At 38.8% G+C, this 24,837-nt stretch overlaps 3 protein-coding genes across 6 annotated transcripts; 1 reads left to right on the forward strand and 2 right to left on the reverse strand.

Moving 5' to 3' along the window:
- Window positions 1-507: 507 nt before the first annotated feature.
- On the reverse strand, window positions 508-7,564 carry akap17a (A kinase (PRKA) anchor protein 17A). 4 transcript variants are annotated; one of them, XM_067516716.1, is made up of 7 exons: window positions 7,429-7,564; window positions 6,318-6,665; window positions 5,778-5,996; window positions 5,424-5,636; window positions 4,303-4,451; window positions 3,238-3,478; window positions 508-2,562 (listed from the first exon to the last, which is right to left on the reverse strand). In XM_067516716.1, the coding sequence occupies exons 2-7, from the start codon at window positions 6,642-6,644 to the stop codon at window positions 1,696-1,698; spliced, it is 2,016 nt and encodes a 671-aa protein (XP_067372817.1). In that variant the 5' UTR covers window positions 6,645-6,665; window positions 7,429-7,564; the 3' UTR covers window positions 508-1,695. The 4 variants fall into 4 exon arrangements, with proteins under 4 accessions (XP_067372817.1, XP_067372818.1, XP_067372816.1 ...); XM_067516717.1 differs by having other exon boundaries at window positions 7,526-7,563; XM_067516715.1 differs by lacking the exon at window positions 7,429-7,564 and adding an exon at window positions 7,250-7,412.
- Window positions 7,565-9,421: 1,857 nt separating this feature from the next.
- Window positions 9,422-14,308, reverse strand: sowahca (sosondowah ankyrin repeat domain family Ca). Its single transcript, XM_067515433.1, has 4 exons — window positions 13,312-14,308; window positions 12,497-12,882; window positions 11,517-11,906; window positions 9,422-11,355 (listed from the first exon to the last, which is right to left on the reverse strand). Exons 1-4 carry the CDS (start codon window positions 13,661-13,663, stop codon window positions 10,891-10,893), a joined length of 1,593 nt encoding a protein of 530 aa, XP_067371534.1. The 5' UTR covers window positions 13,664-14,308; the 3' UTR covers window positions 9,422-10,890.
- Window positions 14,309-14,406: 98 nt separating this feature from the next.
- On the forward strand, window positions 14,407-24,301 carry septin10 (septin 10). Its single transcript, XM_067515434.1, has 10 exons — window positions 14,407-14,607; window positions 16,171-16,285; window positions 16,466-16,661; window positions 16,877-17,063; window positions 20,167-20,328; window positions 20,563-20,659; window positions 20,970-21,138; window positions 21,223-21,355; window positions 22,123-22,301; window positions 22,729-24,301. The coding sequence occupies exons 1-10, from the start codon at window positions 14,578-14,580 to the stop codon at window positions 22,742-22,744; spliced, it is 1,284 nt and encodes a 427-aa protein (XP_067371535.1). The 5' UTR covers window positions 14,407-14,577; the 3' UTR covers window positions 22,745-24,301.
- The last annotated feature ends 536 nt before the right edge of the window (window positions 24,302-24,837 follow it).

The following is a 24,837-nucleotide window of genomic DNA, read 5'->3' on the forward strand; positions in this document are numbered from 1 at the left end:
TATATGCTCATTTCTCAACCTTATATAGCACAACAGCACTTATGCTGAGAGACTAATAATACTATTAACCCTAATGATACAGCCCATCATGTCACATGCCATGATGAGCTTACACAGACACTAATCAGTTTGGCTATTAATTATTCATCCACCCGGTTCATTGGATCAGTGGTGTATAGTTAACATACAGAGATGAGGAAACTATCACATTGATCTTTTACACAAACCTTTGGGGAGAGAAACATGTTACTCGGAAAAAGAAAAACAAGTTATTCAGATCATGGCTCCAACAGCATCGAATCTTGCCTAGTTTTCTGACTGATGCATTTCAGATGGGGGGCAGTTTACATTTCTGATCACAGTAAGGCACAAGGCTAATGTTAAAGAACTTTTACATGACAAAAAGATCATTCACGTGAACTACTCTGGTATTATAAACCATCTTATACAAGTGGCACAATCACAGTACAAACACGTTCACTTTTTGAAAGAAATCAGTGCTTTCAGCAGTTTTCAGTTTGGATTTTTATTTTAACCTTGTGCATGACACATGCTCCAACAGATCAGATTGTACATAGCGTATGAAACAAATGAGCTTTGACATGGTCAGTGCGACAGTAACTGATGTCACCCAAGCAAAACTTTAGCGACAAGCAGATGCAATACAATAACTAGTAAGGCTAGAAGCAATGTATCCGTCACTACAAGAGCATGAAACCAAAAATTACTTGTAATTGTTGTAATTGTGTTGGTATGACTATGTTCCAGACATAAGACTCAGCCTTATAACTAAATGCTGTGAATTTTTGCATGTGTAAAATATGAAGCATTGCATTGTGGGATTGATAATTTTTCACTATTTTAGGGCATAATGTAGTGAATACATTCATACACTTAGAATTGAGGATCTCCAATAAACAAAACTAAAGTAAATCAGTCTTTTATCATTGAAATGAAGCCATCATTAAAAATGTTGCCCACTGTTAATTAATTTTGTCTCTAGTGACACAATATTCAAAGAACAATTTTAGGCAGCTAACACACAACAGTAAAATCAGTAGGGGTACCAGTAAGCTTAAAACACAGAGGTCTCTGTGATAACTTCACATTGGTAATGCAACAGCAGCTTTTCATTACAGTCAAATAGTCCACTGAAAAGACTATTACAGTTGTGGCAGATATAAGGAGTAGTTCCATGCTACCAACGTGCCAGTAGTTCAAGGTTTTAAAAATTATTCTGCAAATGCAACATCAAAATAACAAACCTAACTTATAGTTTGTTCCTACCATTTTTGTAGCTCACTTTTATTAATGCAAAATGAAAAATTGGATAAAATAATGGCAATTGACAGACCTTTTGGTTCAAGGTAGGGTTAGTCTTTAATTCAAAATCTGGCTTCTAATATTATGGTTATCAATGATTAGATAAACTTTTAGAGGCATGTTTTGTCAAGACCAAATGTTAAAATAGCAAATGATTTTGTGACATAAAATGGCAAGTGTAAAGATGAAGATGAGAATTATCAATCGAACCATATACCTTAAAAAAAAAAAAATAGTGATATAGTTTGTTTTTCCATGGTCACATTTAGCAATGCACAAAAATATCTATTGTTCTTTTGAACCTCGTTGCATTTCTCGATTAAGCCAATAAAAGTGAATTTCTTAGTTAATATACTTATTATCTTAAAAAGTTTAGCGTCGCCTGGAGTGGCTCCTGTCTCTGCTACTGCGTCTTTTGTATCTTCGGCTGTAATGACTGTAACTCCTATCTCCACTTTTATTGCTGCCCCTGGAGCTGCCTCGGCTGTGTCTTCTGTGACTATGGCTGCGGCTCCTCCCTCTGCTGTAACTCGTCCCACTAGCGCTCCTGCTCCTGTCTCTGCTCGAGCTTGAGCTGCAATGGCTATGGCTGCGCCTCCTGCTGCCGTGGTGACTGTAGCTCCTCCTGTGACGGCTGGAGCTGCCTCTCCTCTTGCTGTAGCTGGTGGAGCGCCTCTTTCTCTCCCTGCTGTAGGAGCGCCTCTCTCTGTGGGAGTGCTCCTGCTCCCTTGTGCGCTCCCTGCTCCTCACAACCTCTTCCCTCTTTCCCTCTCGGTTTTTCTTCCTTTCCTCTATCTTTCTCCTATCCTCTGTAGCTCCTTTTTTTCCTGACACTTGGGAGTTCAAACTTGAATTTGACACCTGCTTCTGTTTACTCTCAGCTGGCTTCATTCCATTCACCTGGTCCAGACCCCCCAGCATCCCGTCACTGTCACAATGATCAGAGGCCTGCTCAGTTGTTACATCAAGGTCCCGTGTACCTGGAGATTTTGTGGGTCTTTCATTGCTCTTCTTCAAAAGGTTGCAAACTAGTCTCTCTCTCAGCTCTTTCTCTCTCCTTTGGAGCTCCAGTGCTCGCTCTTTCTCCACCTCCACCCTCCGGAGCTCCTCTTCCTGCTTGCGTCTGCAAGCCTCCAGGTGCTGAAGTCGTGCTAATTCCTCCTTCTGTCGAACCCGCTCCTGCCTTTCGTGTTCTTCGCGCTCAGCCCTCTCTTTCTCCTGTTGCTTCTGCTTCATGGCCTGAGGGGAAAGGGTAAAATAATACTAGAGCATTAAAATCAAAGACATTAAAAAATATGAAGGGAACATTTGTCCCAATTTATTTTATGTAAGATTAAGACTGAAGATTTCCAATATTTCTTTAATAGCACTAGAACCACATTTGTGATTTTATTCCAAAGCAGGCAAACATTTTATGGAGAAACATCAATGCAAGTTTATAAAGATTTTTTTTCTCATCTAAAACAGAAGCTCCCCGTCCAAAAAATACCTAACAGCACTTCTTCAGGATCTACTGTAATCTCCTTACAAAAACAGTAGGTTTTAGTTTTGCATATTTTGTGGCAATGAGCAGCAACTTCCTAAAGTGATGTCTTTATATTTAACAGAGAGATTATTTCTCAGAACTGACTTTCACAAAAAATTCTCAAAATTAAATTGTACAAATATATTCTGAAATCATTAACAGCTCTTTTTGGTGACCGAGACACTAAGTAAATTGTACTTGATTTCTTTGGGGTTGATTAATAAATCATTAAAGTTCAATGGTGTGTTGGCTATTAGAGCATCATAAAATATTAAAGCATCAATTCTGCATATAGTAACCACAGCACTGGTATAAACAGTACAAGTGGATTACCATATGGCACATACCATATGAAAATTAATTTATTTTTCTTTGTGTACAGGCCATACCTTGGCCCTTGCCAGCAGCTCAGCAACGAGCCGTATGGATTCCAGGTTGCGCTGAGCCAGAAGCAGCCTCCTCTCCTCCATTGCGATCTTCATCTGCAGCTTCTTTTGCTCCTCCTCTTGCTGTCGCCTTACCCTCTTCAAGTTCCTCCTTTCCTCTCTCTCCCGAAGCCTCTGCTCTCGCTTCCGCAGTTTCTCCTCCCTCCTCCTCTCCTTCTCCCCCTCTTCCTGCTCCTTCTGTTTCCTGAAAGGTCAGTTTGGAATCTGTGAACATCTGTATTCAAGTGTTTCTTCTAAGTCATCTTAATGCATTTGTTTCCTTGAACTAAGATTTCAAAAATAATATTTTTATTTCAGCAATAATTATTTTTCCACTTTAAGGAATAACACCATTGAATGAGCAGTTTTTACATATCAGCCTGTAATTATAGTTCAACAAGCAACAAGGTTCAGTGGGCTCTTATGTCATACCAAAGTGAAGTCAACTGAGAATGTTCAGTAAATTTTTATCAGGCGTAATATAAACTCAGACCTACAATCTTCCTAGATTTAGTTACAAAAACATCAGGGATAGGTTTAGGCAAAATAAAATACTGAAGTACAAGCATCTACTGAAAGTTAAAAGTAGTAATCAAACCACTGCCTCCCACTTTAAAGTTCTTTGCTTCACTGCCCAGCCATCCACCCTGACCTTCTCCCTGCACAGACTTTCTCGGTCTTAGAAATATGTCACCAAAAAAATCCCTTCTACTTTCGTAATACTTTCTACAACTGCCTCCCTATTACATGTCTAGTAGAAGGCTACCTAGTGAACTACAAGGGACATATTTATACTTACTTAACCCCATTGAACTGCGTGATAACAGTCAAAATGGCTGATTTATCTAACAAAATTGTTACTTACGTTAACTCTAAGGCTCTTCATACTATGTTGCTGCTCTAATACATGAAGGTTGTCAAGAGTATATTGAATTAGTTTATTAATAAGATCTCGGAGTGGACGTACTGTCCGTTTTGAATGTATTTTCTGACATTTAGTACAATTATATTTAACTTTAATGATCCTACCTCTCTTCCTCCTTACGGCGCTCTTCCTCTTCTTTCTCGCGGCGTTTCTGCTCCTCTCTCTGCCTCTCCAGCTCCTGTAACTTCATCCTTTCCAGGCTCCTCTTTTTAATAGCTAACTCACTCAGGTGCTTTGTGGTGTCAAACACTACCTGAAGAATACACAATCATACACAAAGTGTATTTCAACCTGTCCAGTAAAGCATCAGAATCAATGGTTAATTTCCCAGAAAAACTGAGTACACTGGTGATGATGCTAATCAGGTTACAGTATGTCATAGGGAACTTGCAATGTTAAAGCAAGAGCTGGTGAAATTATATATACTTCCACTAGGCCCCCTCACTAAGCATACATCACTTTTTTTTTCTTTTCTAAAGAACCTCCTTTATTTTTTCTTCCTAAATTGTTGTGTATTAATCAATGGATTAGGTTAGTTATGTCCTCTCCCTCTTCATTAACTTAGAAATAATGATGATGCAGTTTTAAAACTCCTCCCACTAAAAGGTCTTATACTTGCTATGTTATGCAAAATAACTAAATATCATTACAACACCCCACAATTCACTGGCTGCCTAAACCCACAAAACAGAGGTATGCAGATCCAATATTTCTTGGTAGTCATTCAAACCTAAAATAGCATTGTGTTTAAGAAAAGAAAAAAAAAAGCATAAGTGGGCTATGTTCTCTGTAACGTTTCAACAAATACAGGTCCATTCTTTACTTATGTGTTTGTGTTTATGTTTATCTTTACTTGGAAAACAGAAACACAAAATTTTTTAAACTGATCAGTTTCTCTCTCTAGGATACAGGAGTATCAGGGTGCAAAAAATAAGAATTACTAACTAAGGTAATAAGGTAGATATAAGATGAACCCTAACATAATAATGGTTAGGGTTGTATAGTAAGGCTTGTTAGGGTTAAGAAAGCCATTGGTCTATGTGATAATGTCCCAGAAACAGTAGAAAAACACACTTCTTCCAGCTGAGGTTAAAAGTCCACCATCTTGTCAGCACTCTCTGACCTTTGCCTGTTAACCAATCACCCACCCGTTGTGGGGTTTTGCCATAACAATAAACATGGACAATGTTCAGTCCTTCTTTACCAACATTAAAACCTTCAGTACCTTAATGTTACAAGCCACAGCCTTTCCGTCGTCTCCTTTAAGCATCAGCTTCATTCCACGCAGAGTGTCCATGGCCTTACTGAAGCCACAGTACTCCTGGTACTGGACATATGCTGCAAAATTTAGATGACCTCCAAAACTGAATGTACTAAAATTCTTGTCCAGCATCTCTTCTCTGTATGGGTCCAGCATGGGTATGTCAACATTTCGCACCTACAATCCAATCCAAATATTAAAAATATTCAAATTTATATTATTTTTTGCATGACCTCTTAATGTTGATGTTCACAATATTACTTTGGGGGATTTTTTTGCAATACATAGGTATTTTTCTTGTCAATGAGATATACCGACCTTGCCAAAGGTCTGGAAGACAGCAATGAGAACCTCTTCAGAAGGCCGGTCTGGGTACTGGCTATCCTTCTGGCTGAACCAGCGACATGGGAGCCCCTCCAGGTGGATAGTGTCAGGCCTTTCTCCAGGAAGGGTCTCATTCATATCCTTGGCATCACGGAAAAAGGAGTCCCAGTCATAACGTGTGGGAAAATCCACTTTATTCTCCACTGCCCGAACCTGAAGAAAGAAAGTTGGTTTAATTTAATTCATCCATCTTTTGTCTAATACAGTAGACTTGCAAAACTATGTCTTCAAGAAGATTATGTTTGTTTTTTTTGTCTAAACGGTATCGGAGACGTGTGATTTTTCAAGCGGAGTCAATTTAATCTACCCTTGTTAATGTAGATGATGATTAATAATGACTGATTATTCAGTAAAGCAGTGTACAGTCAAATAGTACTACAAATTACAGCAACCAAATTGAATATGGAAAATTTGCAAATGCAACCCAACAAGCACAGTTTCACTACAATATGTATGCATCACTGTCAGCTGTACCTTCAGTACATCAGTAAATCCACTCAGTTTAATGGTCCTCCCATCAAGGCAGCTTAGCAGATTCTTGACAACCAGTTTGTTTTCTACCTCACCCTCAAATCGAATGAAGTCCATAGTGCTCTTGGAGATCCGCAGAGCTGAAAACTGCTCTGGAGCTACCATGGCTTTTACCCTCTCCATGACCTCCCAATTGGAGATGCTCTTGCCTGGCAGTTTGAGCTGGGGCAGTGCCACACTGATGGTCATTTTCGCAATAGGCTTGAGATACAAGTTGTACTCAGCCGATAGGCACACTGCCTCTGTGGTGTCATGGACGATGGTGGTCATTGTTGTAGACTGGCAGAAAAGCTGCAGGAAGATCGAGAGACAGTATTATTAAAAATGATTAACACATAGTTCTTGAAATAACCCCAAATTAAATCAATATCTTTGTTGATGGCAGTCAACTTTAGCTAGCGGTTTGATTAGACACGTGTTGATAAGAGAACTAAGCTGGCATCCACGATTCGTCTGTGTGTCCAACAATGGTATCTGGGTTTAGCTTCACAGGCTAACTACTAAATTTAAGCTAGGGAAAGAGTCAATTCGAGCACAGGAGATACTGTTGGTTGTTCGTGCTATCTAATGCTCAACACTACCAAACTGCGGTTGTATAACATACTAAAACGCTTTCAACTATAACGCTAGAATAACACAACACAATCATCAACATAAAACATCATATCCTACGGTTGAATCATGTCACGTGGACTTCTTTCCCTTGATAAGAAACGTTTCGCTACTTATCCAAGATGACTAACAATCTTTACCGACATAACACAACATAGCATAAATTAACTAGCGTTAAGCTAGCTGTAAACTTTAGCTTGTTAGCTTTAACGTTAGATATTGAATAGATATAGATATTAGCCTATTTTAAATGCGCTACTTACCCTAACCATTTTTAAATGTGCTACTTTTTTGTACAGCTACCGTCAGTATTCTTGTTATATGGCTTGTTAGCTTGCGAATATAGCTTAACTATCGGTCCAGCGTTCTAGCAACGTACTTAGGTATACTTTTACACGTAATGCTCACATCAGCTATCACAATAAATTTACCAAACACCTACCTAACATCAGTTAGCTTCCTGATAAAAAAATATAATCAAACTTATTGTAATGGTATATAGAGAAAGACAAATAATGGAGGAAAAACAACAGTAAAACCTCTAAATCATCCAACGCTATTACGTCACTTCCGCACGCAGTAAACTTTGACCTTAGAAATAAACAAACAGGCCGAGAAGTCTTCGCCACAGCGACACCATGTGTAACAACATGGACGAAAAGGAAAATACTTTTCTCATTATAGAGATATGGAGTAAAAAAGATCCTCATGGTGGCAGCAATACGTTGCCGTAAATATGAGTAATTGTTATTATTGTTATAACTTGAGGTTTTAACGTTTTGCACAAACTATAAAACGAAAAATAAACTTTAATGTCTAAGTTTAAAAAAATATTTTTATATATATACAGCGTCAACTAAATTTAAAAAAGCTCCCAATGCCTCAGTATTCATGTACTTCAATATACAAAAAAGCTGTGACAGCGGCGTCTTGTAGCTTTCATTCAGTCTAATTGCATTTGTGAATATGATATTTCTGTTTAAAAGCTGTTTAAAACATTGTCATTTTTTTAGAAATGTGTTTTCACTTTGCCATTGTGGTTACTGAGTGTATAATCGTAGATGACATTGTTAATGAAAACATATACAGCCTTATATGTTTTGCAAAAGAGTTAAATTAAAATAAAATAAAAATGGACATCACCTATATAGTCAAGTTTTTTTTATAATTGTAAAAATAACCTGCATTGTAACTGCAGGTGTATTTATACTATAAGTGTAAATATCCTACTAATCTTATACCTTATTGACATTGTTAGTTGCAAGCTAGTCTTTGTATAAATCCTATCATGACTATGTGCTGAGGGTGAGAAATACCGATAGATTGGACACGAATTAGTCCCAAGAGTGAACACCCAGGCCAAATATTTGGCACAATTTCCCTTTAAAGATGGCAGAATAATTTACATAAGAGGCATTACTCCCTTCACTGTGTATTTGGGTCAGTAACTGCAGTCAGACAGCCTCTCCACTCTGTCCAGATCATCCCCCATCTAACAAAAAAGCTGCCTAAGGCAACTCTGAAAACTGCAGGCCCAGGGAAAACAACATCTATTCAGTGACCCCTATGAATCTTTTTAACTATTAGATGAGGGTAAATGTTTTGGTGAATGTGAAATAGAGAGAAGCCCCAGATGTGGAGCCAAAGGAACATCAGTACGGCATTAGGATTTTGAGAGCAGTGGTTATCTGTCCTGTCACAGACACTAAATACATTGACTGGAAATGCACCAAATCCCTCTGACACATGTGATGCCTTATGGTTATCAGCATGCATTACTGTTTGTCTCCTACTATCAGTGGCATGTCAAGCATAGAATGCTCATCTCCAATCAAAATGCTTATGTCCTCTCTCACCTTTTGTTTGGGGGAATATACTGATAAAACTGATCACAAAGTATATTTGCAGTTCAGTTGATTTACCTTAAATATAATGCCTAACAGTACACCCTGACATCAACAAATTCAAACCAAACTACACCAGTGCAGACTTAGTATCAGTGCAGATCACCCAAAATTTCATTCATCTCGCAGGACTTTGCTCCTTGTAACAAAGGCATGCACACGTAGATAAACAACAGGTGCAGAATGACTGGCTAAATATACTAGGTGCAGTGTTACATGGACATCTGGTCAACATTAAGCTGTGTCTATACTGCAAATACTGGACGAAAGCTGGCACAGAGGGTCATCAGATCATCAATTATTCAGCACCACCACACAAGGACAATCAGTTAATGTCAGCAGAATTGGCAGATTAAATAGCATCCTTCCTTTGGGGCTTAAGGTCATTCTAGTTGGAGGCCACATCAGCATTCCTGATGTCTGATTTATAACAATAACTTATAAATATCAGTATGAGCCCTACTAAGTGAGCATTTGTGTGGATTCAACAAAGCACTGACAGCAGTATTATGAAAACAACTATTGCTTTATTTTATATTTAAGGATGAGACATGAAGAGAAAAACTGTGGGTTAACTTTTTCACACCACATAAAAACTTCAGTGTTTCACAAAGACAACGACTTCTTACACACGCAAAATACCACCATGCACAGCATTAACGTTTCCCTTATTCATGCAGTATGTCTGCCTAACACATCTCTACATCAAAAGGGTAAACCATTCAATTATAGCAAGCTTTGTGGTTTGAGTACAAATGCTACAAAAAAATATATAGAAACATTCATTACATCTAAGATGTGCCATTAAGTAAGTAAAGTTCACATATTTTGGAAACAGTCAAAAAGCTGAGATACTCCTCAGCTTAGCAGGCAGTTTCTGGTCTGGACTCATTATTCAGAGATGACAGACATGAAAAGTAAGTAAATGGCTGTGTACATGCAGGGTTAGACTGCAGGAACAGCACAGACCTAGTCAAAAACATATGATGAGATTTGCTTGTCTGGATATTTACTTTATAAAAGATCACTGCTACTCTGCTTGTCAATAATGGTCTAGACCCTAGCCTAAAATAAACTGATTTTTATGTATATTGTGCACAGTATGTATTTCCAACTGTTAACATCTGTACTTTAACATGCACAGTAAATTTCACATATAACAATGCAAAAATGTTATGACCCATGTATGTACATCATGTATACAATATTACCAAGTAAGTATGAACGGGGGACCAAAAGAGGCGGTCATGCTTTTAGTTTGAGCAATTTTCCTACCATAATCCCCTACCAGCTTCAAAGTGACAAGTGCAAACATGATGAAAGTACATGGTTGCCTGGACATACAATAATTCTGTGATTTCATTATTAAAATCTGCTACTTTATATTAAAAACAAAAAGATTAAACATTATAGAATTTACTAAACAAATTGAGCACCATCCAATTAAAAAAATTAAATAAAAAGAGTTAATACAGAAATTCATTCTATAAATATATTACTCTGCACCCTATGTGGGACTAAGCCCCTTGTCACCGTGAGTCAAAACTAAAGTGAACGTGATACAATCCTGCTAGTTTCTTTTGCATTCGTACAAATAGTGTTATAAAAACAAAGAAACAATTAATTATAACATTTGCTACCTGCTTTAAAAGGGAATTAAGAAAATACAGAAAAATAAAATACAACTCAACTTGAACAGTACCCCTGTTAGTGATCAATAACTGTAATAGGATCAACAACCTAAAATAAGGGAAAAAAAAAAAAACCCGCTCAAAAAATATATTATTTTTTAGAAAAAAAATGCACCTTTATGGTCATTTATTTAAAAATCCTATGATAATAAAACTTTAAAATCTGCTTCACGCTATATATTTATTAATATGTGTATTATTAATTTTGGTCGTAAAAACATCTGATCTGATGAGCTTATAAAGGTGAATAAACTTTATCCAAACTTGTCAAATTGTTTACATCTGTATAATGCTGGGAGTGATGTAAATTCATCCAAACAGATTGGACAGTGGTCGCATTCGGAGAGGGCTGCTGGGGAGCGCCTCTCCTCTACCCACCTCCCCAGTGTCCCTGAAGGAGGCGCTGTGGATGATCTGGGCTCTATGGTGACCTCTGTGCAGCCGGGCGTTAAGCCGGCTCAGAGATGACTTCCTCTGCATGCCCCCCTTACTCTTTCCAGTCCCGACTGCCTCCTCTGGTGTCTCAGCTGGTGGGTTTAGTAGGCGCAGTGGGTTCAGATTGCCCTGAAGGACTCGGTGAAACCTCCAGCCACGCCCCCCACTGCTACTGGCATTCGTGTTTTCACTGTCTGACTCAGCTCCTGGGGAAGTGACCAGTCCCTCATCCTGCAGGTTTGCAGCTAGCAGGGCAGGGAGGTACTGGACTGCTCGCCTCCCACTGTAGTCTCGAGCCTCCGGGTCCGCTTCCCAGTCTGACAGCAATAACCGAACCACCTGCCAGTCACAGCACATCGCACATGCGTCAGTTTGTGAGATCTTATTTATGCAGAAATTACTAGAGCCTTTTCCAAGACTTGTTTGACTCCAATAATAATAATAATAATAATAATAATAATAATAATAATAATACTGCTGCTGCAGTCACAACAACCCACCTGTGTGTGTCCATGCATGGCAGCCAGGTGCAGAGGTGTGTATCCAGCACTTGATCTTACGTTTACATTCACAGGTACAGCATTGTCCTTGGCGAAGACCAGCAGCTGGGAGAGCAGCTCAGCTTTACCCTGCTTAGCTGCCCAATGGAGGCATGTGAAGCCGGTCACAAAGTCTCTCTTGGACACTAGGCTAGGTTCGACAGCTAGCAGGGGCTGCAGGCTTTCCCAGAGACCTTCTGAAGTGCAAAGCATCCACTCATGTTCCAGTGGGTCTAGGGTAACGGAGGCACAGTCATCATCAGTGGCTGAGGAGAGGAGTGATGCTGAATCACCATCGCTCTTCACTGAATCCCAGAGTCGTGAGCCACAGTTGATTAGAGACCTACGAACCTGGATGTGAAAAATCAGGGAAGAATGGAAGAGGAGCGCAATTTAGATAAATAGCTTTTTCCAACAAATAGTACAGTAGTTATTTTAGAATTTTGTAACAACGTACACACTTATTATCACTACCTTGTTTAAAAGCTCTGTCTGTTTTAGAAGTTGTTTTTGGATGATAATGACCAAAAGGTGCCCAAAGTTCAGTCATTTGAGAGTTTTTGCAACTAGATTACATTACTCATTTACATTAAACACAAGCTGTAGCTGTGGAGTTACACAACATGCATATTGGATTTCTGATTACAGCCTATATCAGCTGCACTCTTGGCCGTGCTGCATCTTACACAATGAATGCAAAGGAGCTTGCGTCATGCAAGCAAACAATCAAAACAGAGCAGCCCAACTGCTACATGTGAAAGTATTATGTTAGAGGGTTATCACCCTTTTTTTTTTTTAACAAAACACAGTTTTTCACAAACTTGGATTACATACTGTAACTATTTCAAATGGCAAATATCTCTATAAAAGTGCTATACAAATACATTTAAAATATATATACATAGATATAATTTCAAGGCAGCGAATTAAGACTCTTTTACCTGAGGAGAACTACTCATCATCAGTTCTATGAAGTTTCTGCGACTTCCCTTGGGCGTGTTGATATCTCCAACAGGATCCAGCCCCTCCAAGGCGCTGTCTTCAGATAGGCAGCTGGTCAGCATGGCCCGATGGGACCCTTTAGACACTCTACGGGCCCCTCTGACTTGCTGACTGTGGGAGCCTCCAGGTTGAGCCTGGTCCAGATCTGGCATCCCAATAGCTGGAGCTGACTCTCGCCTCCTTCTGTTCCTCAAGTTCACCTCCCCTCCTCCACTAGAGGTAGGAGTCCCTGTGTTGCTCCTGTTTTCAGATGGGGCTTTATGTTGTTCATTACCATTTGACTGTTTATCATTGTCCAGGCCTGCAGCCAGTGTGCTGAATACTCCTGTAAACCCAATGAATTTTGTCATGGTAATTCAGTGTGTAAGACTCATTGTACAAAAAGCAGAATTCCTTACCTGTTCTGCAGTGTATCGGTGCACAAGTATCCACGGGTAATGTATTTTTTTCCTTGTGTAATTTTTATCCCTATTTTTTCTAGCTGTTTTAAACGTTTTAGCATTAAAAAGGAGTCACAATAAAATATCTTGATCATACGATTTTGCCAGCTTCAATACAGTTCGGCATTTCTTTTTTTTCTAAACAAAGAACAATAGCTGCTTTACTTTATGGTGTTAATATCAAGTAAATAAACAGACTTAAAATCACACTTTAAATATAACAGTGGGTAGCTGTGAAAGCCAAATCATGGATAACTAGCCCCAGTTTGTGGCTCCCATGGACAGAGTGAACACAATAGGTGCATTTCCCTCACCTGTTTGGACTACGTTGTCAGGATTGCCGTTGGCACAGTTGTTGTCCACTGTCTCCTGGATATTACCGTTACACTCCGCGTGATTGGGGTCGTCCGCGTCCGTACACATCACCGACTTTGCGTTGCCACTAGTGTTTAAACACACAAATTTCACGCCGTTTTCCACCTTCACGAAGCCCACGCTGTCAACGATGTGTTTCAGCACCACGCGATCCACCTCTTCTTTTGACTGGTCAGCCCCCCCCCTCTCTGATAGGAAATGATCGATCAGCTCCATCTGTTGGACCCTCCCTCCTCTCTCCATCAGGAACGCCTGCACGGCTTGCTCCGTGCAATGGGACGCCATGATCATCCCGGACGACCCAAATAGATCGAAAATATAATAAAGTCACACCAGATTTCAAAATGAATCAATTATCACGTTGTTGACATTTGCAGAGGTCTTTGACAACGGATGACAGCATCTTCGCTTGGCCTGCTCCTCTCTTCCATGGGGAAGACCAGTATCGAGCACTGGCAGATAGGGGTCGCACGTCGCTAAAGCAAAAACCAGAGCGACTGCAAAAATCATGTTGCGTTCCCGTGCTCCTCGTAATCTCCCATATCAACTTTAACGATTGTTTATGTAGTACAAACAGTTAGATTTCTACAGAAGGCTACTTTTTTTTCAAATATCTTCTCGCCCATGGTGACGTGAGGAATAATTGTAAATACTTGTTTCGTCTGTATCGACTATCGAAGGCGTTTAGATCTTTAATTGCTGACAAAACTCCGTTGGAAGTGTATTTTAGCTAGACATGACATTGTAGCTTTGTTAAAATAGTTTTGACTCCTTGTAAATGTTTAGGTGAAAAAGGAATCAGGAATATCCGTGGCTGTACTTAAATATTTCTCACTTTGTGCCACAGTCTACGGCAGACCGTAAAAGCGCCTGTAGTTGCGCTGTACCACTGTTCAAATTAGGGGGCTTTTTTTTCTACAGCAAATGGGTTTTGATGGGCTGAACTTTCCTTTAAAATGTATTTTCATTTAGGTCTTAAAATGATAGATATTTAGATCTTAGTGGCTGTTTTTTTAAAAGCAAGTTTACAAAGTGACGCTCCCCCCTTTCATTCACATTGTTTTGAATGGTCTAATCTGTCCAGCTGTCGGTGGTAAACGTAGTGAGGCGGTCTAGATCAAGATCGTAAAGAAAGGAGTTGGTGTTTAGTCAATTTATTTATATTTTTCTAAGTCTATTTGGGCTATTAATTTCTGTCAAAGACGATGGCTTCTTTGGATCTTGCCCGGCAGCCGGTGAGTATTTTTCTTTTTTTTGTAAGGCTAGTTGTGTTCTTGATAGTTGAGCAGGGAGTGTCCCCGGTGTTCAGACAGGGCTATGATTGAGCTAGCTAGTGTCACCGCTGGCCTTATAACAAGTTAATGCCAACGTGCTTTTGACTGTAAATTTTTCCAGACTTGTTCAGACTTTGCCCCATAACAGCAGAACTGCACATCACGTCGACACACAGCCACAATATCAAGTCCAACTTGACTTGAAAACTCTTTAAAGCAACATCTTTCACCAAAATACATCGCGGAGGAGGGTGCTAGCTGGCTAACAAATAGCTAGCCGTCCTACTGTTTAACGTTTATAAATATAACTGTAGTTATCAGCTACACGCTTAAACAATCCCGAGGGACAGTCAGCGATGCGTCTTGTTATTAATGCCGGGTCATGTTTTATTAGAAACCTGTCTATCACTTAACTAGATAAGCGCTGCATTTATTGTCTTGAAATAAACACGTTGCATCTTGTGTTAACGTGTTGTGTTTCACACACAATATAGAGTAACGGTACAGTAATCAAAGGCTACGATAACCTTTGCAGTTTATACCAATAGGTCAGTTGGCGAACTTTAACTGACCGAGTTCGGGACGGGGACAGGTCAGAGGAGGGATCAGGAGAGCTTAGCTCAAGGAAGATGGAAGGATTTAGCCAGACTGTGTATAAAGTGAGAGAAACTGTTAGTAGATTCTACTTTGAGAGTAATGTGCAGATTTCAGTTTATATTTGACTCATTTGGCTGAGACTCAGATTTAACTTCACGTTTTAGACGATGTATATCATGTGTAGGGGAATTGAATAATGTACAGTTCATATTAAGTGTCTAAAAGTGCTGAACATCAGTCTCAAGGAACAATAAAAAGCAATATAATTCAAATCAACTGATAAAACAATATGTATTAGTATTGAAGTAGATAATAATAAAAGCAAACGTATCAGAAACAATAAATCATACAGTAAAGCTGAAAGCTTGATATTACATAACTAATATAGCATATTAGTTGATACAATACACAATCAAGCACTTTCGAAAAAATGTAGGTTTTGCAAACTGGGTGATAATTATTTAGCTCTTCTGGATCAAGATGTTTGGTGTTTTTATTTATTTTTAATAAAGGTATGTCCACAGCAGATTTGAAATTGGTAGGGTCAGTACTAGTGGCAAAGGACAGAATGATGTTGAGAGGTAAAAGTTCATTATAATGTCAAAAAGAGCTAACTGACTCTGAAAAGGAGGATTTAATCTTACATTTAATATCATAGGTTAATAAATATCTGTAATATTGTTCAGACTAGTTAAAAACTACTAGAATCTAGATGGTTCATCTTAATATATGAAGCCGTTTTGCGATTAGATGTACACTTAGCCTCTACAGCAATACTCAGTGGACATGGGTGAACAAATTATAAAATATATTTTTATTTTGCCAAAAAAATACCTCTTCTTTAGGCTAGTGTTTTGTTTTGTTTTTTCTGAAAATGGCTGCAGCATCTTTAGAAAGATCTGTTTGTGTGTACATTTTCTTCCTCAGGATAAAGGAGCCCGACCCCTGTCTTTGGCAGGCCACGTGGGGTTTGACAGCCTGCCAGATCAGCTTGTGAACAAGTCCATTTACCAAGGCTTCTGCTTCAATATTCTTTGCATCGGTACGTTGTTGCCCAGCCTACCATGGCAATGATACTCGATACTCGATACTTTATTCATTTTGAATGGAAAACACCTGGTATCTCAGGACAGTTCAATGTAATTTTGTTTACTTAGCTGACATTTTGTTCATTGAAATTTAGATAGTTGGATGTCTTAAAAAAGTCTTTTTCTGACCCTAGGTGAGACTGGTATTGGCAAATCCACCCTCATGGACACTCTATTTAATACCAACTTTGAGAACTTTGAATCATCCCACTTTGAGCCACAAGTGAAGCTGCGGGCTCAGACCTATGACTTGCAGGAGAGTAATGTCCGACTACGATTGACTGTGGTCAACACTGTGGGCTTTGGAGACCAGATGAACAAACAAGAGAGGTGGGAGGCGTAAAGTGTGTGCTAGTGTTGCAGACAGTTAAGAACAGTGACTGTCTCAAAATGTGTTTAAAAGAATGAGTAATGACAAATGACTGAAAGTGATTGAAGAATTAGTGTTTAGATAAATACCTAATTTAAAAATTTAATTGTGAACTTATCTTTGTTTACTATTCCTAAAAACCAAAATAGCTGACCAACATATGTCTTTCCTGTAGCTATCAGCCTGTAGTGGATTACATCGACAGGCAGTTTGAGAGTTATCTGCAGGAGGAGCTAAAAATTAAGAGATCTCTTCACAACTACCACGATTCCCGAGTCCACGCCTGCCTTTACTTCATCTCCCCTTCAGGCCATTCCCTCAAATCCCTGGACTTGGTCACCATGAAAAAACTAGACAGCAAGGTTAGTGAAAGATCACTCTGTGTCTGCATTCAAGGTCAGAACGATGTATTTGTCTGTGAATGGAATGGAATACATAAATGTGAATCATAAAATGCAGTATTGGCACTAATGCTAAATAAAATTTTTTAAACCCACTTCAGATATTTATACGTCAGTTATTTATAGAAATTATATGTCATGCATTTACAGCTTTAACTAAAATATGAACCTTATTTGTTCAGTAGTAAAAACTTCATTTGTGCAACATTCATATCATAAATATTAGGCTTAATGAACTGTGCCCCGCTTTGAGAGGAAGAAAGATCAGGTGGCAGTGATAATGAGGTGTTATAGGAAATAAGATAAACACTCGTATCCTGTTAGTTCTGTTCCTTTTTTTTTTTTTTTATAAAACTTTAGCAGACAAATGTATTCAGCTAGTCTCTAATAATTTCATGATCTGCACTATGGCAGCCTGTCATACAGAAGCCCCCCCTGACAGACCAGCCTTTTAAATGCCATATAACAGTAATTTTTATAGTTTAACCTCTATATTACCCATTTTTACATGAAATTGTGAATAATTATCATGTTAACCAGTCATTTCTGGTTTGCTGATGTTTATAAATTAAGCTGACCAAATTTGATTTAATATGAAACTGCATCAATTTAAAATGGTAATCAGTGGTAAAAATTTCAAAGGTCGATAAAAAACACTATCCTTCAGATAACCTCCATATCTGTACTGTTGTTATTTTAATTCAATTCAATTTAACTTTGTTATTGATTATACTTGTTGAAGAAAAAAGGGATTTTAAAGAGAGGCTATAAGGAAGCCCGTCATAACACTCGTGAAGTATAGAGATGTTTTATGTTTAAGATGTTATTGGATATTAAGTAGCTCAGCATCACTGATACAGTTTCTAATACATTAAAGATTACAGGGCATTTCAAACATTTACAGGCAGAAATGTCTGGAGGAAGCACTTGCAGTAAGATGTGCGATTAAGATGGAGGAGAAAGAAAATAGCAACTTTCATGAATGAAGGAACTTCTTGGTTAAAGTGTCTCTGTACCTGCTGTTTGTTGGTACTCAAAGACTGATTGTGAGTGTGGTGGAGTGATTCTGTAGCTCCAAAAAATCCAGAAGTCATTGGTCCACATTCTAGAAGATGTCATTACAGGGTCAGAGGACATATACTGGATGCTTTCATTCATACTAAAGGTATCTTTTTTGTATCTGATCCAAAAATTGTGTCAGGACATACATAGTTTCTAAAACGATTCCCTTCTTTGTGGTTGTCTTTTAGTTGCATTCATAATAAACTGTAAATGAGGCGGGGGGCGGTGGGGTTCTGTATAATGGACATTGCTGTGAATGTTTCTAGACTTTTCTTCCAAGGCTTTTTTTTCCAGTCGTACTGCTGGGAGAGGTTCACTCTGTAATCACTTTTGAAGTGGTCAGAAACTTTCCCATGCTCTCTGTGTGTAGTGGCTTGTGTGTTTTTGTGTGATTTTACTGCTGTGCAGTGTCAGTAACCCTGGATTTGTGTGTGAATGAAGTAGACAGGAAAAAAAAGCATTGGAATGCTGTAATCGCAGTCTCACACACACACACACACACACACACACACACACACACGCACGCAGTTTTCCTTGTGTGACACTGTACAAAAAGAGCCGTTTGTTAGATGTGCTGCACTGACGGAGAGACAGTCACTCAGACAGCTGTTTGAACAGATCTTCTAGCAGTTTTTTACTGTTTGTGCGTGTGGTCTGACCCAGAAGCTTGTCGAGTGACAACAGCTTATTTTAGTTCTTTCTGGTATGACAACATGAAGGGCATACAGGAATGTGGGGGGACTTGGACATCAGAGCAGGCTGCTGGGCCAGAAATAATATCAGTCAACTTGTTTTTATTCCAGTTATCTAATAATGGGTTTTACAGAATATTTTACTAATAAAAAGAAATACTGCTGAAAGAGTTACATTTTTGTACTGTTGTTTATACTGTGCCAGAGTCAGACTAATGGATGTTTTAAAGTGAGTGTATGTAACGTATTATGGTATGTTAATAAATGAGATTACTTTCAGTCCAGTAAATGTATTTGGTGTCAGGAGCTACAGTTAAATGCTTAGAGAAGGTAGCTTCACCAATTCTGTCCTAAAGAACTGTTTTAATTTCAGTGTAGTTTAGTATTTTTTTGTCCTTTTGTCCTAAGTTTTTTTTGTCCTTTTGGCTCATCCCGTGAGTTCAGGGTCGATCATTGTCCGCATGTTGATTTATCATAGTTTTTACAGCGGATGCCCTTCCTGACACAACCCTCCTCAAATTCTACCGGGCTTGGACCGGCACTGCACAGCTGGGGAGGGGAATGAGCTGTTAGGGGTTAAGTGTCTTTCCCAGAGACACTTCGAAATATAGCCGGGACTGGGGATCGAACCACTAACCCTGTGGTCCGTGGACGACTCCCTTTACCAAGTTAAATGTATATTAATTCAGATAAAGGTTTGAAGGAAAATACTAAAACTACATTTGAATGTGATTGTAAAAAAAAGTCATGTTATTTCTAATTCTCCTCCATTCATTAATTTCTTTTGAGTCTTTACAATTAAATGAACATTCATCATACATATCACTGCATCTTTGCTCTAAAATACACTGATTGATGTCCTCTCAAATGAGACCAAAAGGGATTAGGCTGAAGCCAAAGCTTATTTGTAGCTGCTTGTGCATATGACTTCATTTTAATCTTCATTCTTAGCACCTCCTCCATTAAGCACTGTAGCTGTTCTTGTTGTCTTGTCGTTTTACTTATTTCTTCTGATGTGAAGTTGAGAAATCCTGTAATCTTCTGTCTCATCTTCAGAAATTCCAGGTTAAGGTTTTTTGGTGGCATTTATCTTTGTTCACATTTGTAATTCAGTTTTTCTTTTTAACTTTGCAAAACAAGGCAGACTTCACTATGTCGTCTGATGTCCTTTACAAGGATGTCAAATATCAAATCCACTCACTTGTATTTTCTGATATCTATGTTGTATGTAAAATATGCTTTATTTATTTATTAGGTAAAATCCATAAATAGTAAATAACAGAAGCTGTTTGTGTCCCATCTTTTCACAGGTGAATATCATCCCTGTCATTGCCAAAGCTGACACCATCAGTAAGAGTGAGCTGCACAAGTTCAAAATTAAAATCATGAGTGAGCTCGTCAGCAATGGCGTCCAGATCTACCAGTTCCCTCTGGATGATGAGACTGTAGCCAAAGTCAACACTACTATGAACGTGAGAACACACACACACACACACACACATAGTTTGAAGTTCGATGCCCCTGTGTCTCATGTAGTTTTCTCAACATGGTCATTCATCCAAGGTAAAACCTTATTATTTAAAACTATTATTTCTCCTCTTGAACACAGTCACCTAGTATTCTAGGTGATAAACGTTTGTGTGTGTAAGAGAGGCTTCTAGTTGAGGTGTTTTCAAATCTACACATATTGTAAATTATTTTTCTAGGGGCATTTGCCATTTGCTGTGGTAGGCAGCACAGAGGAAGTCAGTGTTGGCAATAAGCTGGTGAAAGCTCGTCAGTATCCCTGGGGAGTTGTACAAGGTAAGATGGATCATTGCGGTGTGTTTGTGTGTTTATGCTCCTAATAATCCCTTCAGTCTTGACTTAATTATATTCCCAAGTATTGTCACCTTTTCCTCTTGCAAAAAAACCTGAACATGCTGTAGAACTTTTGAAATGTGCACATTCCTGAGGTTAGCGTGTAGAAACCTGCACTAAAACCAACTCTGTCCTACTTAAAGCGGCAACCATCTTACAATAAAATGCTGTTTCAGATGATTTTCTTGCCTGATTTATTAGCAGCTGGAAGGATAATCCTATAATCTTGTGTTTCTGCTGATGTGTGTGTCAGTGGAGAATGAGAATCACTGCGACTTTGTGAAGCTAAGGGAGATGCTGATCTGTGTAAACATGGAGGACTTGCGAGAGCAGACACACACTCGCCACTATGAGCTGTACAGACGCTGCAAACTAGAGGAAATGGGATTCAAAGACACAGACCCAGAGTGCAAGCCTGTCAGGTGAGCTGCCAAAGCACAAACGTCTATGCAAAGAACAATTACGGAAGACAGTTGACCTGCATTTGCATGTGTGTTTGTGTGCAGTCTGCAGCAGACTTATGAGGCCAAGCGTCAGGAGTTTCTGTTGGAGCTGCAGAAGAGAGAGGACGAGATGAGGCAGATGTTTGTACAGAGGGTGAAGGAGAAGGAGACTGAGCTGAAGGAAGCTGAGAGAGAGGTATGTGGACATTTTTGTAGTTCGTAGGACTATCGCTGGAATTAATTGGACGTTTTTCTTGTATCTGCATTGCAAGAACTATGAACCATAAATGTTCTGTTGAAGTGTGTGTGTGTGTGTGTGGTGACCCTTTTTAGTTCCTACTTCAGATTAGATATTTTCTCAGCTAGGAACCATGGTCAAATGTTTAAGCTCGACTGAGGCAATGCAGCACAGAGAAGAGGGTGGAAATTGTAATTTTCATCCTAGTAGATTGGGTAATTTATCTAAACTTGATCTGTTTATAAATTCAACCTGAAGATTCCTGCTGTGCCGGACAGACAGTTGTGATCTCAGCAGCCTGAGCCCAGCTTTTGAGGGCACCTCCCAGTTTGTGTCTCTGAGGGAGAACAGCCACTGTTCGGTGGTTGAGGCTCAGATCTGTTGTAATTTTCATCCTAGGAGTGCTGCTTTATTAAGTTCAATATTTTGTGAGAATGTACCTATTTAGATGGGTGCTGACTGTGGGCCAGCCTGCATCACTTTAATGTTCCCACTACTGCAAATGCAAACTAAAAACAGGCTCTAGAGGGGAGTGGTTCTGGGAGAAGCTCCCCAGGACGTGGGCTCTACAACAGTTTGGCCATAAAGTTCCTAATGATGCAGCTAGGTGGCTTTTTGATGCCACAGCTGTAAATGTATATATATTTATAATAATTCCAATTACTTGATAAAAGAGAAACTGTAAGCATTTCTTACAGCCATGTTGTTGTCTGTATGTGTTTTAGCTGCAGGGCCGTTTTGAGCAGCTGAAGCGCCTGCATGCAGAGGAGAAAACTGCACTGGAGGAAAAGAAGAGGCTCCTGGACGAGGACCAGAGCTCCTTCAACAAGAGACGAGCTGCAGCTCAGCTCCTGCAGGCCCAAAGTCTTACTGCTAATGGCAAGAAGGACAAGGATCGCAAGAAGTAAGGCTTCACTCAAATATAATGCTGAGTTGCATTCACACAGCCATAGGCAGTGACTGTGAACTTTAACACTGTTGAAGGTGGAGTAAGCTCAGTATGCAAAGCCTCATTAGGCACAGTACACATCACCACCTTCTTGTGAGATTAACAGAAAGCAACAAATCCAATTGCTGAGAGCATTGAAGATGAGTGCACTGATTACCATGTGGTGCTGAGAGCAGGTTTTCACAGTTCTACACAGAAGTCCAGGCTTAATTTTTGTCCAGTGTCAATTTTTTTTTTTTTTTAACAGTTCAGACAAAAAAATTCTGAATGCAGGAGACACAACTACAGTCAATACGTTTAAGTGGACATTTTTAATTACATGCAATTTGAAAGAAAAATGAATTTCTCACTTGTGAATTTATTTATTTTTTTTATCTTTTAGTTCTGGCTTCATGTGAAGACTCTGAAGTACACTCCACTATGATCAGTATAACGAGTGAAATTCTGCCTACATCGTTTTCAGCCCTGTGGCTTCTCTCCAACACTAACCTGGCAACCTCACACAAACAAACAGCGTGCGCATGTGCGTGTTTGTCTTTGTGCCAAAGTTTAATAACTACACAGGAATCTCGTGTACGTTTTCCTCAAGGGTATTTTAATCGTCTTTGTGGGTTTTATACCTCTTTGTCTAGTATTTTATATTCGTCCTGTTATTTTTATATTAAACCTTTTATATTCCATATCCCTCCACTTTTTTGCTAAAATTGAAGGGAGACCTCACTTTGATCCTCTGCGCTAGATCACAGGACATGAAAAGTTACAAACATCATAGTGTGGGGGACTTTATCAGTTTTATTATGATTTGTATGAGTGCCATATCATAAGTGAAACTTATTCTGAAGATTTTCCACACTGTTGAGCATCTTTAACAAGCTGGTCATTTATTAAAGAACTTCTTTCAGACATGCACTTCATGAGTAGCAATTTAAATGTTGGTCTCAAAGTTTTAATACTACAGTGACAGTGTCAGAAAAGTTGTCGTGGCTGCGATTTGTGGGGTTATAACTGTTGAAGCGGAAATTTTTTAAATCAATTACTTTATTATTAATATAATTTTCCCCCTCAACTTGCAGCTGTTCTCCAGGAAGGCTGCTGCTGCAGTATGAAAAATATAAATAATAGTACTGGAAAGTTTAAATAGAGGCGTTACAGAATATACAGTGCACTCCACACAGACTTATGTTTGAAAACCAAATGTGCCGTGAGTTTAACAGATATGTAGCTATATCCAGCAATTACAGAATCCATGTCTGAAAAGGGCTTGTGCTCCGTGATCTTTTGTGAAGGTCGAATAAGTGTATATTCATCGTTACGAGTTGTCCTAAGTATGGTCACAGGGCCTTAGTAATCAATATTACTTTTCTCTGTTTTATCAGACTTTTCTTACATCAATTGATGTTATTAGTCTTTAATGTGAGCCTATCAGCAAGAAAACTGGTGAAAAATGGTTCATTTAACTTTCTTAGTCCAATCACAGGTATATAATTCTGTATAATATACTGTAGGGGCTGAAGCTGAGCCCTGGACTTTGAATAGGTACAATCTTTTTATCATCTTTTTCCTACTGGTTTGGAAATCAGTCTTTCAGAAATTAGCTTCTTTATGTAAACAAATGCATCATGTCATGTTTTGTTGAGGAGGCAAAGGAACAGGGGGAGTATGTCAACTTTTTTAATTTCACTCTGCCACTTTTTACCTACACTAGTGCTCACAATGTGTTAGTGCCTTATCTGTGTGAAGCTTACTTAGAAATACATATCCAGGGAAATACACCAATGCCTAATAGAGTAAAGATTGTTGAAGACATGTTTGTACTACACTTGTATTTAAGGAGAAAACAGTGTTATTTGGGAGCTTTTTTCCATCTTTCTAAATAAATCTTTGTATTTTTGTCACAATAAACTCTGCTCGTCATTTTTAAAGTTAATAAAAGAGTACATTGACATGTGAAGAAAGGCTTTTTCTTTTTTAAATACCTCTTTGATGGGAAAACAAGCAAGCCCTGGCAGTGGTTATGATCTAATACATTTCTTACGGAGACTGGTCCTGCAATACATGTCTCCACAAATGCTTTTTGGTGTCTTGCTGTCAAAAAGATTGTATACATTCAAATGATTTGGTTATTTATTTTACCCATTAGAAATTAAGCCATAAATACTTGGACGATTACCATAAATGAAACGACTCCAGAGGTTTGTTCCTACTATTGTTATAAAAAGGGATTTAGTTTAACAAATGCCATTTTTTTAGACATTTCCCTGCAGCCCATAGCTGTGATGTTCTTAAACTATCTGGCACTAGGCTTAAAACTAACCTCACAATGTGGTGAAACTTTCTCTACACTGCCCAATTGTCCTATGAGCTGTGAGGATTTGGTCCCTTAAACAAATAAAATAAAATGAGGACTGTTTACTAGCAGAGTTCATGGACACCGCAGTTTGTCTGGACTGCATCAGTGAGAGTCAGAAATTCTGTCTATCGTAGTTATCCT

Source organism: Channa argus, chromosome 9 (assembly GCF_033026475.1).
Source record: "Channa argus isolate prfri chromosome 9, Channa argus male v1.0, whole genome shotgun sequence".
Classification (NCBI taxonomy): Eukaryota; Metazoa; Chordata; class Actinopteri; order Anabantiformes; family Channidae; genus Channa; species Channa argus.

Excerpts from the sequence above, each read along its gene's own strand:
- akap17a (XM_067516715.1), bottom strand. Across the intron at positions 5,997-6,317 it reads GATTTACTGATGTACTGAAG|GTTCGGGCAGTGGAGAATAA; the intron begins GTACAGCTGACA and ends TTCTTTCTTCAG. Across the intron at positions 5,637-5,777 it reads TCTTCCAGACCTTTGGCAAG|GTGCGAAATGTTGACATACC; the intron begins GTCGGTATATCT and ends ATTGGATTGTAG.
- sowahca (XM_067515433.1), bottom strand. The coding sequence starts at position 13,663 with ATGATCATGGCGTCCCATTGCACGGAGCAAGCCGTGCAGGCGTTCCTG. Across the intron at positions 12,883-13,311 it reads TGACAACGTAGTCCAAACAG|GAGTATTCAGCACACTGGCT; the intron begins GTGAGGGAAATG and ends TTGGGTTTACAG. Across the intron at positions 11,907-12,496 it reads TGATGAGTAGTTCTCCTCAG|GTTCGTAGGTCTCTAATCAA; the intron begins GTAAAAGAGTCT and ends TTTCACATCCAG.
- septin10 (XM_067515434.1), top strand. The coding sequence starts at position 14,578 with ATGGCTTCTTTGGATCTTGCCCGGCAGCCG. Across the intron at positions 16,286-16,465 it reads CTTCAATATTCTTTGCATCG|GTGAGACTGGTATTGGCAAA; the intron begins GTACGTTGTTGC and ends TTCTGACCCTAG. Across the intron at positions 21,356-22,122 it reads TGAAGGAAGCTGAGAGAGAG|CTGCAGGGCCGTTTTGAGCA; the intron begins GTATGTGGACAT and ends TATGTGTTTTAG.